This window comes from Diuraphis noxia, unplaced genomic scaffold (assembly GCF_037042655.1).
Source record: "Diuraphis noxia isolate RWA-SAM2 unplaced genomic scaffold, SU_Dnox_SAM2 contig0001, whole genome shotgun sequence".
In the NCBI taxonomy this organism is placed as follows: Eukaryota; Metazoa; Arthropoda; class Insecta; order Hemiptera; family Aphididae; genus Diuraphis; species Diuraphis noxia.
This window is the reverse complement of record NW_028301711.1, coordinates 110463673-110480404: the sequence shown is the minus strand read 5'-3', so window position 1 is coordinate 110480404 and position 16732 is coordinate 110463673. Positions and strand designations below refer to the sequence as shown.

Sequence of the window (16732 nt, the reverse complement as noted above, 5' to 3'; positions counted from 1 at the left end):
TATCTGTTACTATTATATTGTAAAAATAAATTATATATTTATACATAGTATTTTATTTATGTATATAAAAAAAAAAAAAAATGATTGTATATTTATTTTAAAATGTAGTAAAAAGTAGTGTAGGTACATGAGTTAGTATCATGAAACGTAAAATAAAAAATAATAATAATATAAATTACTGGTTAACAGCTGATTGAAAAAAAATTAGACTACTAAGTCTTACAATATCATATCTGATAATGAGTTATAATGATACTGTAATAATTCATACATAAAAGAAATATCGTTAGACTCCATATTACTATAACTTAAGTCATAATTCTGAATATATTGGTTTGTAAATTCATTCCGACGACAAGAAGAAGGTAACCCGTTTACATCTGCCATGATTAGTGAATATGCTGTGTCAAAAGTCTTTTGATGACTTGACAATTTTTTTTGTTTTTCAATAATATATAAATCAATACAGTGTTGCAATTGTTTCAAACGGTGTAAATCGATATGTGATAAAGTAATATAATTTTCATTAGAATGTAATATAATTGAAGACTGTTTCACATTAACAGAATAACTTAAATTGTCAGTTATTCTTACACGTTTACATCGAGTTTGCAGATTATCGATAATTGCATTGTAATTATTTTCACACATTAATGTAAGCCATTGTTCTAGATCAAGGTTTAAAATCTTTTTAGTTATTTTACATTCTAATAATATAACGATTGAAATCTTTTTGTTAACAAGCAATCCAACTGTTACACTTTTTTTGCCATACGGTCGAATTTCGAATACCGACTTTGAAACAACCGGTGAAATCATATTATTGTAGCTAGCGGTCTTTAAATTCTTATCGATTTTTTTTTGTTCTGAGGAATTACGTTTGTTAAAGTAGTGTTCTGATTGTTAGAGTGTTTATATATATATTATATACATCTTAATATACTAGCAAGTGGTATCATATGATTCAATTTCACAATTACATTTAGATCTTCCGCATTTGGTTTTTACATATTCAACAAAGTGATTTCCTTTTGATAATAATACATATATACATTCCGGATTATGTCTCGAGTGTTCAATCCATGGTATATCATCTTTTTTCCAATCGTGTAAGACAAGTCCGCAGGAAAAACATTCTACAACATCTTTTACTCCTCTGAATATGAAACCACAATCAGCCAATAAATATTTATTTTGAGGTATATTTGATGGTAATATATCATACGTTTTTAATCTGGATGTAAATGTAATGTATTCCGGATATGCTGGGAATGATTTGCTTCGTACTAAAGAAACTAATGAAGAAATGTCATTGCTAGTTTTTTGTAAGTTCATGTTTTTAAATGACATTGAAAATCAAAACGTATTACTATAAAAAATATATTCTTAAGAGATACGAAAATAAACATAAAACACAACTTGGTTTAACGATAGTTAATTAGTTACTAAAATGTAAAGAAAATTAATTTTGACACTAAAGAATTACAGCTCAGTATAGCCAACATGTGTAAGTAATAAATTAATTGTAAATTGTTACTGTTAGTAGTCAGATTGTTACTTTTAAAACCACTATCTATTATAATTGGATTACAAAAACATCGTAAAAATTCGTTAACAAAAGATTGTAGTGTAACGTGGTCGGGGAAACGACCAGTTAAATATAAGATATCCAGTGAGAGTCGTAGGACTCTATAGATATAATTACCGTATAGCCAGGGGTAGATATATATAACAGGATCTTAAATATATTTAAATAACTAGGATTCCGTTTCAGTTATCATTAAGTTTTATTATAGATTAAACACTTACAAATAATAATACTCACAAGCTATATAAATTATATTCTATCCAACTATCTGACTGTATCGTAGTTATACGGAGTTCGATGTTTGTTGAGTGTTGAGGTCTAAGGTACACCGTGAACTAACTTACTTCATACATGGTGTGTATTGACCATAGGTCTTACAGTTATGAGTGTGTGTTAATATTATTGTATTGGTCAGCAGTTCATCGTACATAATGTTAAGTGTGTAGACGTGATTTTTACTATAATTTTTCGTCTATCAATTATCACGTAGTATATTTAAGTTTCGACAATTTCTTCAACTGTTATATTGTTATCTTTTTGTATTTTATTCTTATCCACGTGATATACTACATTGACTTTATCCTTGGTTTTGCTATTAGTTTTTTTACCCCTATTTTTTACATATCTAATTATTTTATATGTTATTACCACTATTGTTATTATTATTAATGCTGTAATTCCGGTAGAGTGAATATTTGTTGTTTTTTCTTTAGCATTATCTCTTAAAAGATTTTCTATTTCTCTATTTAAAACTGAAAGTGAATTAGCATGAAGTTTTAAGACATTGAATTTTCTGGGTATTTCAATCGTATCTACGTTATCGTGTGGTACATTTTGTTTCATGATTATCTTATTTAAGTTTTTGGTAAAGTTAGGTTCAATACAAATGACTTTAGACGATATTTAGCGGAATTATCACCAGTTTTTCAAAATTTTTTTTCGACCTTTTATAGTCACCCAAATGTATTTTAAAGACCTGTTTTAGATGTAAAAATAATGTGAACTTAACGGTAAAAATATAAAAAGTATGATTAGTTTAATAGAAATGACTTAAAACGATATTTAGCGGAATTATCACCATTTTTGACCAAATTTTTTTTCTATTTTTTCTATTCACTCAAATGTATTGTTAAGACGTGTTTTAGATGTAAAAACTGTGAACTTAACGTTAAAAATATAAAAAGTATGATTAGTTCAATACAAATGACTTTAGACGATATTTAGCTGAATTATCACCAGTTTTTCAAAATTTTTTTACGACCTTTTATAGTCACCCAAATGTATTTTAAAGACCTGTTTTAGATGTAAAAATAATGTGAACTTAACGGTAAAAATATAAAAAGTATGATTAGTTTAATAGAAATAACTTAAGACGATATTTAGCGGAATTATCACAATTTTTGACCAAATTTTTTTTCTATTTTTTCTATTCACCCAAATGTATTGTTAAGGCGTGTTTTAGATGTAAAATAATGTGAACTTAACGTTAAAAATATAAAAAGTATGATTAATTAATAGAAATGGCTTAAGACGATATTTAGCGGATTCATCATCTGTTTTTCAAAATTTTTTTTCTATTTTTTCTATTCACCCAAATGTAATGTTAAGGCGTGTTTTGGATGTAAAATAATGTGAACTTAACGTTAAAAATATAAAAAGTATGATTAGTTCAATACAAATGACTTTAGACGATATTTAGCGGAATTATCACCATTTTTGACCAAATTTTTTTTCTATTTTTTCTATTCACCCAAATGTATTGTTAAGGCGTGTTTTAGATGTAAAATAATGTGAACTTAACGATAAAAATATAAAAAGTATGATTAGTTTAATAGAAATGGCTTAAGACGATATTTAGCGGAATTATCACCATTTTTGACCAAATTTTTTTTCTATTTTTTCTATTCACCCAAATGTATTGTTAAGACGCGTTTTAGATGTAAAATAATGTGAACTTAACGTTAAAAATATAAACAGTATGATTAGTTCAATACAAATGACTTTAGACGATATTAAGCGGAATTATCACCATTTTTTACCAAATTTTTTCGCAAATTTTTTTTCTATTTTTTCTATTCACCCAAATATATTGTTAAGAAGTGTTTTAGATGTAAAATAATGTGAACTTAACGTTAAAAATATAAAAAGTATGATTAGTTTAATAGAAATGGCTTAAGACGATATTTAGCGGAATTATCACCATTTTATACCAAATTTTCGCAAATTTTTTTTCTATTTTTTCTATTCACTCAAATGTATTGTTAAGACGTGTTTTAGAAGTAAAAACTGTGAACGTAATGTTAAAAATATAAAAAGTATGATTAGTTCAATACAAATGACTTTAGACGATATTTAGCGGAATTATCACCAGTTTTTCAAAATTTTTTTACGAACTTTTATAGTCACCCAAATGTATTTTAAAGACCTGTTTTAGATGTAAAAATAATGTGAACTTAATGGTAAAAATATAAAAAGTATGATTAGTTTAATAGAAATAACTTAAGACGATATTTAGCGGAATTATCACCATTTTTGACCAAATTTTTTTTCTATTTTTTCTATTCACCCTAATGTATTGTTAAGGCGTGTTTTAGATGTAAAATAATGTGAACTTAACGTTAAAAATATAAACAGTATGATTAGTTCAATACAAATGACTTTAGACGATATTAAGCGGAATTATCACCATTTTTTACCAAATTTTTTCGCAAATTTTTTTTCTATTTTTTCTATTCACCCAAATGTAATGTTTAGGCGTGTTATGGATGTAAAATAATGTGAACTTAACTTTAAAAATATAAAAAGTATGATTAGTTCAATACAAATGACTTTAGACGATATTTAGCGGAATTATCACCATTTTTGACCAAATTTTTTTTCTATTTTTTCTATTCACCCAAATGTATTGTTAAGGCGTGTTTTAGATGTAAAATAATGAGAACTTAACGTTAAAAATATAAAAAGTATGATTAGTTCAATACAAATGACTTTAGACGATATTTAGCGGAATTATCACCAGTTTTTCAAAATTTTTTTTCGACCTTTTATAGTCACCCAAATGTATTTTAAAGACCTGTTTTAGATGTAAAAATAATGTGAACTTAACGGTAAAAATATAAAAAGTATGATTAGTTTAATAGAAATAACTTAAGACGATATTTAGCGGAATTATCACAATTTTTGACCAAATTTTTTTTCTATTTTTTCTATTCACCCAAATGTATTGTTAAGGCGTGTTTTAGATGTAAAATAATGTGAACTTAACGTTAAAAATATAAAAAGTATGATTAATTAATAGAAATGGCTTAAGACGATATTTAGCGGATTCATCATCTGTTTTTCAAAATTTTTTTTCTATTTTTTCTATTCACCCAAATGTAATGTTAAGGCGTGTTTTGGATGTAAAATAATGTGAACTTAACGTTAAAAATATAAAAAGTATGATTAGTTCAATACAAATGACTTTAGACGATATTTAGCGGAATTATCACCATTTTTGACCAAATTTTTTTTCTATTTTTTCTATTCACCCAAATGTATTGTTAAGGCGTGTTTTAGATGTAAAATAATGTGAACTTAACGATAAAAATATAAAAAGTATGATTAGTTTAATAGAAATGGCTTAAGACGATATTTAGCGGAATTATCACCATTTTTGACCAAATTTTTTTTCTATTTTTTCTATTCACCCAAATGTATTGTTAAGACGCGTTTTAGATGTAAAATAATGTGAACTTAACGTTAAAAATATAAACAGTATGATTAGTTCAATACAAATGACTTTAGACGAAATTAAGCGGAATTATCACCATTTTTTACCAAATTTTTTCGCAAATTTTTTTTCTATTTTTTCTATTCACCCAAATATATTGTTAAGAAGTGTTTTAGATGTAAAATAATGTGAACTTAACGTTAAAAATATAAAAAGTATGATTAGTTTAATAGAAATGGCTTAAGACGATATTTAGCGGAATTATCACCATTTTATACCAAATTTTCGCAAATTTTTTTTCTATTTTTTCTATTCACTCAAATGTATTGTTAAGACGTGTTTTAGAAGTAAAAACTGTGAACGTAATGTTAAAAATATAAAAAGTATGATTAGTTCAATACAAATGACTTTAGACGATATTTAGCGGAATTATCACCAGTTTTTCAAAATTTTTTTACGAACTTTTATAGTCACCCAAATGTATTTTAAAGACCTGTTTTAGATGTAAAAATAATGTGAACTTAATGGTAAAAATATAAAAAGTATGATTAGTTTAATAGAAATAACTTAAGACGATATTTAGCGGAATTATCACCATTTTTGACCAAATTTTTTTTCTATTCACCCTAATGTATTGTTAAGGCGTGTTTTAGATGTAAAATAATGTGAACTTAACGTTAAAAATATAAACAGTATGATTAGTTCAATACAAATGACTTTAGACGATATTAAGCGGAATTATCACCATTTTTTACCAAATTTTTTCGCAAATTTTTTTTCTATTTTTTCTATTCACCCAAATGTAATGTTTAGGCGTGTTATGGATGTAAAATAATGTGAACTTAACTTTAAAAATATAAAAAGTATGATTAGTTCAATACAAATGATTTTGACGATATTTAGCGGAATTATCACCATTTTTGACCAAATTTTTTTTCTATTTTTTCTATTCACCCAAATGTATTGTTAAGGCGTGTTTTAGATGTAAAATAATGTGAACTTAACGTTAAAAATATAAAAAGTATGATTAGTTCAATACAAATGACTTTAGACGATATTTAGCGGAATTATCACCAGTTTTTCAAAATTTTTTTTCGACCTTTTATAGTCACCCAAATGTATTTTAAAGACCTGTTTTAGATGTAAAAATAATGTGAACTTAACGGTAAAAATATAAAAAGTATGATTAGTTTAATAGAAATGACTTAAAACGATATTTAGCGGAATTATCACCATTTTTGACCAAATTTTTTTTCTATTTTTTCTATTCACTCAAATGTATTGTTAAGACGTGTTTTAGATGTAAAAACTGTGAACTTAACGTTAAAAATATAAAAAGTATGATTAGTTCAATACAAATGACTTTAGACGATATTTAGCTGAATTATCACCAGTTTTTCAAAATTTTTTTACGACCTTTTATAGTCACCCAAATGTATTTTAAAGACCTGTTTTAGATGTAAAAATAATGTGAACTTAACGGTAAAAATATAAAAAGTATGATTAGTTCAATACAAATGACTTTAGACGATATTTAGCGGAATTATCACCATTTTTGACCAAATTTTTTTTCTATTTTTTCTATTCACCCAAATGTATTGTTAAGCCGTGTTTTAGATGTAAAATAATGTGAACTTAACGTTAAAAATATAAAAAGTATGATTAATTAATAGAAATGGCTTAAGACGATATTTAGCGGATACATCACCTGTTTTTCAAAATTTTTTTTCTATTTTTTCTATTCACCCAAATGTAATGTTAAGGCGTGTTTTGGATGTAAAATAATGTGAACTTAACGTTAAAAATATAAAAAGTATGATTAGTTTAATAGAAATGACTTAAGACGATATTTAGCGGAATTATCACCATTTTTTACCAAATATTTTTCTATTTTTTCTATTCACCCAAATGTATTGTTAAGACGTGTTTCAGATGTAAAAAACTGTGAACTTAATGGTAAAAATATAAAAAGTATGATTAGTTAAATAGAAATAACTTAAGACGATATTTAGCGGAATTATCACCATTTTTGACCAAATTTTTTTTCTATTTTTTCTATTCACCCAAATGTATTGTTAAGGCGTGTTTTAGATGTAAAATAATGTGAACTTAACGTTAAAAATATAAAAAGTATGATTAATTAATAGAAATGGCTTAAGACGATATTTAGCGGATTCATCACCATTTTTGACCAAATTTTTTTTCTATTTTTTCTATTCACCCAAATGTATTGTTAAGGCGCGTTTTAGATGTAAAATAATGTGAACTTAACGTTAAAAATATAAAAAGTATGATTAGTTCAATAAAAATGACTTTAGACGATATTTAGCGGAATTATCACCATTTTTGACCAAATTTTTTTTCTATTTTTTCTATTCACCCAAATGTATTGTTAAGGTGCGTTTTAGATGTAAAATAATGTGAACTTAACGTTAAAAATATAAAAAGTATGATTAGTTCAATACAAATGACTTTAGACGATATTAAGCGGAATTATCACCATTTTTTACCAAATTTTCGCAAATTTTTTTTCTATTTTTTCTATTCACTCAAATGTATTGTTAAGACGTGTTTTAGAAGTAAAAACTGTGAACGTAACGTTAAAAATATAAAAAGTATGATTAGTTCAATACAAATGACTTTAGACGATATTTAGCGGAATTATCACCAGTTTTTCAAAATTTTTTTACGAACTTTTATAGTCACCCAAATGTATTTTAAAGACCTGTTTTAGATGTAAAAATAATGTGAACTTAACGGTAAAAATATAAAAAGTATGATTAGTTTAATAGAAATAACTTAAGACGATATTTAGCGGAATTATCACAATTTTTGACCAAATTTTTTTTTAATTTTTTCTATTCACCCAAATGTATTGTTAAGGCGTGTTTTAGATGTAAAATAATGTGAACTTAACGTTAAAAATATAAAAAGTATGATTAATTAATAGAAATGGCTTAAAACGATATTTAGCGGATTCATCACCTGTTTTTACCAAATTTTTTCGCAAATTTTTTTTCTATTTTTTCTATTCACCCAAATATATTGTTAAGAAGTGTTTTAGATGTAAAATAATGTGAATTTAACGTTAAAAATATAAAAAGTATGATTAGTTTAATAGAAATGGCTTAAGACGATATTTAGCGGAATTATCACCATTTTTGACCAAATTTTTTTTCTATTTTTTCTATTCACCCAAATGTATTGTTAAGGCGTGTTTTAGATGTAAAATAATGTGAACTTAACGGTAAAAATATAAAAAGTATGATTAGTTTAATAGAAATGGCTTTAGACGATATTTAGCGGAATTATCACCATTTTATACCAAATTTTCGCAAATTTTTTTTCTATTTTTTCTATTCACTCAAATGTATTGTTAAGACGTGTTTAAGAAGTAAAAACTGTGAACGTAACGTTAAAAATATAAAAAGTATGATTAGTTCAATACAAATGACATTAGACGATATTTAGCGGAATTATCACCAGTTTTTCATAATTTTTTTACGAACTTTTATAGTCACCCAAATGTATTTTAAAGACCTGTTTTAGATGTAAAAATAATGTGAACTTAATGGTAAAAATATAAAAAGTATGATTAGTTTAATAGAAATAACTTAAGACGATATTTAGCGGAATTATCACCATTTTTGACCAAATTTTTTTTCTATTTTTTCTATTCACCCAAATGTATTGTTAAGGCGTGTTTTAGATGTAAAATAATGTGAACTTAACGTTAAAAATATAAAAAGTATGATTAATTAATAGAAATGGCTTAAGACGATATTTAGCGGATTCATCACCATTTTTGACCAAATTTTTTTTCTATTTTTTCTATTCACCCAAATGTATTGTTAAGGCGCGTTTTAGATGTAAAATAATGTGAACTTAATGGTAAAAATATAAAAAGTATGATTAGTTAAATAGAAATAACTTAAGACGATATTTAGCGGAATTATCACCATTTTTGACCAAATTTTTTTTCTATTTTTTCTATTCACCCAAATGTATTGTTAAGGCGTGTTTTAGATGTAAAATAATGTGAACTTAACGTTAAAAATATAAAAAGTATGATTAATTAATAGAAATGGCTTAAGACGATATTTAGCGGATTCATCACCATTTTTGACCAAATTTTTTTTCTATTTTTTCTATTCACCCAAATGTATTGTTAAGGCGCGTTTTAGATGTAAAATAATGTGAACTTAACGTTAAAAATATAAAAAGTATGATTAGTTCAATAAAAATGACTTTAGACGATATTTAGCGGAATTATCACCATTTTTGACCAAATTTTTTTTCTATTTTTTCTATTCACCCAAATGTATTGTTAAGGTGCGTTTTAGATGTAAAATAATGTGAACTTAACGTTAAAAATATAAAAAGTATGATTAGTTGAATAGAAATGGCTTAAGACGATATTTAGCGGAATTATCACAATTTTTGACCAAATTTTTTTTCTATTTTTTCTATTCAACCAAATGTATTGTTAAGGCGCGTTTTAGATGTAAAATAATGTGGACTTAACGTTAAAAATATAAACAGTATGATTAGTTCAATACAAATGACTTTAGACGATATTAAGCGGAATTATCACCATTTTTTACCAAATTTTCGCAAATTTTTTTTCTATTTTTTCTATTCACTCAAATGTATTGTTAAGACGTGTTTTAGAAGTAAAAACTGTGAACGTAACGTTAAAAATATAAAAAGTATGATTAGTTCAATACAAATGACTTTAGACGATATTTAGCGGAATTATCACCAGTTTTTCAAAATTTTTTTACGAACTTTTATAGTCACCCAAATGTATTTTAAAGACCTGTTTTAGATGTAAAAATAATGTGAACTTAACGGTAAAAATATAAAAAGTATGATTAGTTTAATAGAAATAACTTAAGACGATATTTAGCGGAATTATCACAATTTTTGACCAAATTTTTTTTCTATTTTTTCTATTCACCCAAATGTATTGTTAAGGCGTGTTTTAGATGTAAAATAATGTGAACTTAACGTTAAAAATATAATAAGTATGATTAATTAATAGAAATGGCTTAAAACGATATTTAGCGGATTCATCACCTGTTTTTACCAAATTTTTTCGCAAATTTTTTTTCTATTTTTTCTATTCACCCAAATATATTGTTAAGAAGTGTTTTAGATGTAAAATAATGTGAATTTAACGTTAAAAATATAAAAAGTATGATTAGATTAATAGAAATGGCTTAAGACGATATTTAGCGGAATTATCACCATTTTTGACCAAATTTTTTTTCTATTTTTTCTATTCACCCAAATGTATTGTTAAGGCGTGTTTTAGATGTAAAATAATGTGAACTTAACGGTAAAAATATAAAAAGTATGATTAGTTTAATAGAAATGGCTTTAGACGATATTTAGCGGAATTATCACCATTTTATACCAAATTTTCGCAAATTTTTTTTCTATTTTTTCTCTATTCACTCAAATGTATTGTTAAGACGTGTTTAAGAAGTAAAAACTGTGAACGTAACGTTAAAAATATAAAAAGTATGATTAGTTCAATACAAATGACTTTAGACGATATTTAGCGGAATTATCACCAGTTTTTCATAATTTTTTTACGAACTTTTATAGTCACCCAAATGTATTTTAAAGACCTGTTTTAGATGTAAAAATAATGTGAACTTAATGGTAAAAATATAAAAAGTATGATTAGTTTAATAGAAATAACTTAAGACGATATTTAGCGGAATTATCACCATTTTTGACCAAATTTTTTTTCTATTTTTTCTATTCACCCAAATGTATTGTTAAGGCGTGTTTTAGATGTAAAATAATGTGAACTTAACGTTAAAAATATAAAAAGTATGATTAATTAATAGAAATGGCTTAAGACGATATTTAGCGGATTCATCACCATTTTTGACCAAATTTTTTTTCTATTTTTTCTATTCACCCAAATGTATTGTTAAGGCGCGTTTTAGATGTAAAATAATGTGAACTTAACGTTAAAAATATAAAAAGTATGATTAGTTCAATAAAAATGACTTTAGACGATATTTAGCGGAATTATCACCATTTTATACCAAATTTTCGCAAATTTTTTTTCTATTTTTTCTATTCACTCAAATGTATTGTTAAGACGTGTTTTAGAAGTAAAAACTGTGAACGTAACGTTAAAAATATAAAAAGTATGATTAGTTCAATACAAATGACTTTAGACGATATTAAGCGGAATTATCACCATTTTTGACCAAATTTTTTTTCTATTTTTTCTATTCACTCAAATGTATTGTTAAGACGTGTTTTAGAAGTAAAAACTGTGAACGTAACGTTAAAAATATAAAATGTATGATTAGTTCAATACAAATGATTTTAGACGATATTTAGCGGAATTATCACCAGTTTTTCAAAATTTTTTTTCGACCTTTTATAGTCACCCAAATGTATTTTAAAGACCTGTTTTAGATGTAAAAATAATGTGAACTTAACGGTAAAAATATATAAAGTATGATTAGTTTAATAGAAATGACTTAAGACGATATTTAGCGGAATTATCACCATTTTTGACCAAATTTTTTTTCTATTTTTTCTATTCACTCAAATGTATTGTTAAGACGTGTTTTAGATGTAAAAACTGTGAACTTAACGTTAAAAATATAAAAAGTATGATTAGTTCAATACAAATGACTTTAGACGATATTTAGCTGAATTATCACCAGTTTTTCAAAATTTTTTTACGACCTTTTATAGTCACCCAAATGTATTTTAAAGACCTGTTTTAGATGTAAAAATAATGTGAACTTAACGGTAAAAATATAAAAAGTATGATTAGTTTAATAGAAATAACTTAAGACGATATTTAGCGGAATTATCACAATTTTTTACCAAATTTTTTCGCAAATTTTTTTTCTATTTTTTCTATTCACTCAAATGTATTGTTAAGACGTGTTTTAGAAGTAAAAACTGTGAACGTAACGTTAAAAATATAAAATGTATGATTAGTTCAATACAAATGATTTTAGACGATATTTAGCGGAATTATCACCAGTTTTTCAAAATTTTTTTTCGACCTTTTATAGTCACCCAAATGTATTTTAAAGACCTGTTTTAGATGTAAAAATAATGTGAACTTAACGGTAAAAATATATAAAGTATGATTAGTTTAATAGAAATGACTTAAGACGATATTTAGCGGAATTATCACCATTTTTGACCAAATTTTTTTTCTATTTTTTCTATTCACTCAAATGTATTGTTAAGACGTGTTTTAGATGTAAAAACTGTGAACTTAACGTTAAAAATATAAAAAGTATGATTAATTAATAGAAATGGCTTAAGACGATATTTAGCGGATTCATCACCATTTTTGACCAAATTTTTTTTCTATTTTTTCTATTCACCCAAATGTATTGTTAAGGCGCGTTTTAGATGTAAAATAATGTGAACTTAACGTTAAAAATATAAAAAGTATGATTAGTTCAATAAAAATGACTTTAGACGATATTTAGCGGAATTATCACCTTTTTTGACCAAATTTTTTTTCTATTTTTTCTATTCCCCAAATGTATTGTTAAGGCGTGTTTTAGATGTAAAATAATGTGAACTTAACGGTAAAAATATAAAAAGTATGATTAGTTTAATAGAAATGGCTTTAGACGATATTTAGCGGAATTATCACCATTTTATACCAAATTTTCGCAAATTTTTTTTCTATTTTTTCTATTCACTCAAATGTATTGTTAAGACGTGTTTTAGAAGTAAAAACTGTGAACGTAACGTTAAAAATATAAAAAGTATGATTAGTTCAATACAAATGACTTTAGACGATATTAAGCGGAATTATCACCATTTTTGACCAAATTTTTTTTCTATTTTTTCTATTCACTCAAATGTATTGTTAAGACGTGTTTTAGAAGTAAAAACTGTGAACGTAACGTTAAAAATATAAAATGTATGATTAGTTCAATACAAATGATTTTAGACGATATTTAGCGGAATTATCACCAGTTTTTCAAAATTTTTTTTCGACCTTTTATAGTCACCCAAATGTATTTTAAAGACCTGTTTTAGATGTAAAAATAATGTGAACTTAACGGTAAAAATATATAAAGTATGATTAGTTTAATAGAAATGACAAAAGACGATATTTAGCGGAATTATCACCATTTTTGACCAAATTTTTTTTCTATTTTTTCTATTCACTCAAATGTATTGTTAAGACGTGTTTTAGATGTAAAAACTGTGAACTTAACGTTAAAAATATAAAAAGTATGTTTAGTTCAATACAAATGACTTTAGACGATATTTAGCTGAATTATCACCAGTTTTTCAAAATTTTTTTACGACCTTTTATAGTCACCCAAATGTATTTTAAAGACCTGTTTTAGATGTAAAAATAATGTGAACTTAACGGTAAAAATATAAAAAGTATGATTAGTTTAATAGAAATAACTTAAGACGATATTTAGCGGAATTATCACAATTTTTTACCAAATTTTTTCGCAAATTTTTTTTCTATTTTTTCTATTCACTCAAATGTATTGTTAAGACGTGTTTTAGAAGTAAAAACTGTGAACGTAACGTTAAAAATATAAAATGTATGATTAGTTCAATACAAATGATTTTAGACGATATTTAGCGGAATTATCACCAGTTTTTCAAAATTTTTTTTCGACCTTTTATAGTCACCCAAATGTATTTTAAAGACCTGTTTTAGATGTAAAAATAATGTGAACTTAACGTTAAAAATATAAAAAGTATGATTAGTTCAATAAAAATGACTTTAGACGATATTTAGCGGAATTATCACCTTTTTTGACCAAATTTTTTTTCTATTTTTTCTATTCCCCAAATGTATTGTTAAGGCGTGTTTTAGATGTAAAATAATGTGAACTTAACGGTAAAAATATAAAAAGTATGATTAGTTTAATAGAAATGGCTTTAGACGATATTTAGCGGAATTATCACCATTTTATACCAAATTTTCGCAAATTTTTTTTCTATTTTTTCTATTCACTCAAATGTATTGTTAAGACGTGTTTTAGAAGTAAAAACTGTGAACGTAACGTTAAAAATATAAAAAGTATGATTAGTTCAATACAAATGACTTTAGACGATATTAAGCGGAATTATCACCATTTTTGACCAAATTTTTTTTCTATTTTTTCTATTCACTCAAATGTATTGTTAAGACGTGTTTTAGAAGTAAAAACTGTGAACGTAACGTTAAAAATATAAAATGTATGATTAGTTCAATACAAATGATTTTAGACGATATTTAGCGGAATTATCACCAGTTTTTCAAAATTTTTTTTCGACCTTTTATAGTCACCCAAATGTATTTTAAAGACCTGTTTTAGATGTAAAAATAATGTGAACTTAACGGTAAAAATATATAAAGTATGATTAGTTTAATAGAAATGACTTAAGACGATATTTAGCGGAATTATCACCATTTTTGACCAAATTTTTTTTCTATTTTTTCTATTCACTCAAATGTATTGTTAAGACGTGTTTTAGATGTAAAAACTGTGAACTTAACGTTAAAAATATAAAAAGTATGATTAGTTCAATACAAATGACTTTAGACGATATTTAGCTGAATTATCACCAGTTTTTCAAAATTTTTTTACGACCTTTTATAGTCACCCAAATGTATTTTAAAGACCTGTTTTAGATGTAAAAATAATGTGAACTTAACGGTAAAAATATAAAAAGTATGATTAGTTTAATAGAAATAACTTAAGACGATATTTAGCGGAATTATCACAATTTTTGACCAAATTTTTTTTCTATTTTTTCTATTCACCCAAATGTATTGTTAAGGTGTGTTTTAGATGTAAAATAATGTGAACTTAACGGTAAAAATATAAAAAGTATGATTAGTTTAATAGAAATGACTTAAAACGATATTTAGCGGATTCATCACCATTTTTGACCAAATTTTTTTTCTATTTTTTCTATTCACTCAAATGTATTGTTAAGACGTGTTTTAGATGTAAAAACTGTGAACTTAACGTTAAAAATATAAAAAGTATGATTAGTTCAATGCAAATGACTTTAGACGATATTTAGCTGAATTATCACCATTTTTTACCAAATTTTTTTTCTATTTTTTCTATTAACCCAAATGTATTGTTAAGCCGTGTTTTAGATGTAAAATAATGTGAACTTAACGTTAAAAATATAAAAAGTATGATTAATTAATAGAAATGGCTTAAGACGATATTTAGCGGATACATCACCTGTTTTTCAAAATTTTTTTTCTATTTTTTCTATTCACCCAAATGTAATGTTAAGGCGTGTTTTGGATGTAAAATAATGTGAACTTAACGTTAAAAATATAAAAAGTATGATTAGTTTAATAGAAATGACTTAAGACGATATTTAGCGGAATTATCACCATTTTTTACCAAATATTTTTCTATTTTTTCTATTCACCCAAATGTATTGTTAAGACGTGTTTCAGATGTAAAAAACTGTGAACTTAATGGTAAAAATATAAAAAGTATGATTAGTTAAATAGAAATAACTTAAGACGATATTTAGCGGAATTATCACCATTTTTGACCAAATTTTTTTTCTATTTTTTCTATTCACCCAAATGTATTGTTAAGGCGTGTTTTAGATGTAAAATAATGTGAACTTAACGTTAAAAATATAAAAAGTATGATTAATTAATAGAAATGGCTTAAGACGATATTTAGCGGATTCATCACCATTTTTGACCAAATTTTTTTTCTATTTTTTCTATTCACCCAAATGTATTGTTAAGGCGCGTTTTAGATGTAAAATAATGTGAACTTAACGTTAAAAATATAAAAAGTATGATTAGTTCAATAAAAATGACTTTAGACGATATTTAGCGGAATTATCACCATTTTTGACCAAATTTTTTTTCTATTTTTTCTATTCACCCAAATGTATTGTTAAGGCGCGTTTTAGATGTAAAATAATGTGAACTTAACGGTAAAAATATAAAAAGTATGATTAGTTTAATAGAAATGGCTTTAGACGATATTTAGCGGAATTATCACCATTTTATACCAAATTTTCGCAAATTTTTTTTCTATTTTTTCTATTCACTCAAATGTATTGTTAAGACGTGTTTTAGAAGTAAAAACTGTGAACGTAACGTTAAAAATATAAAAAGTATGATTAGTTCAATACAAATGACTTTAGACGATATTTAGCGGAATTATCACCATTTTTTACCAAATTTTTTTTCTATTTTTTCTATTAACCCAAATGTATTGTTAAGCCGTGTTTTAGATGTAAAATAATGTGAACTTAACGTTAAAAATATAAAAAGTATGATTAATTAATAGAAATGGCTTAAGACGATATTTAGCGGATACATCACCTGTTTTTCAAAATTTTTTTTCTATTTTTTCTATTCACCCAAATGTAATGTTAAGGCGTGTTTTGGATGTAAAATAATGTGAACTTAA

General features: G+C 25.0%; 1 protein-coding gene across 1 annotated transcript; it reads right to left on the bottom strand.

Moving 5' to 3' along the window:
* Nucleotides 1-938: 938 nt before the first annotated feature.
* Nucleotides 939-1424, bottom strand: LOC149063293 (baculoviral IAP repeat-containing protein 7-like). Its single transcript, XM_089216263.1, has 2 exons — nt 1226-1424; nt 939-1156 (listed from the first exon to the last, which is right to left on the bottom strand). The coding sequence occupies exons 1-2, from the start codon at nt 1348-1350 to the stop codon at nt 943-945; spliced, it is 339 nt and encodes a 112-aa protein (XP_089072389.1). The 5' UTR covers nt 1351-1424; the 3' UTR covers nt 939-942.
* Nucleotides 1425-16732: the final 15308 nt, after the last annotated feature.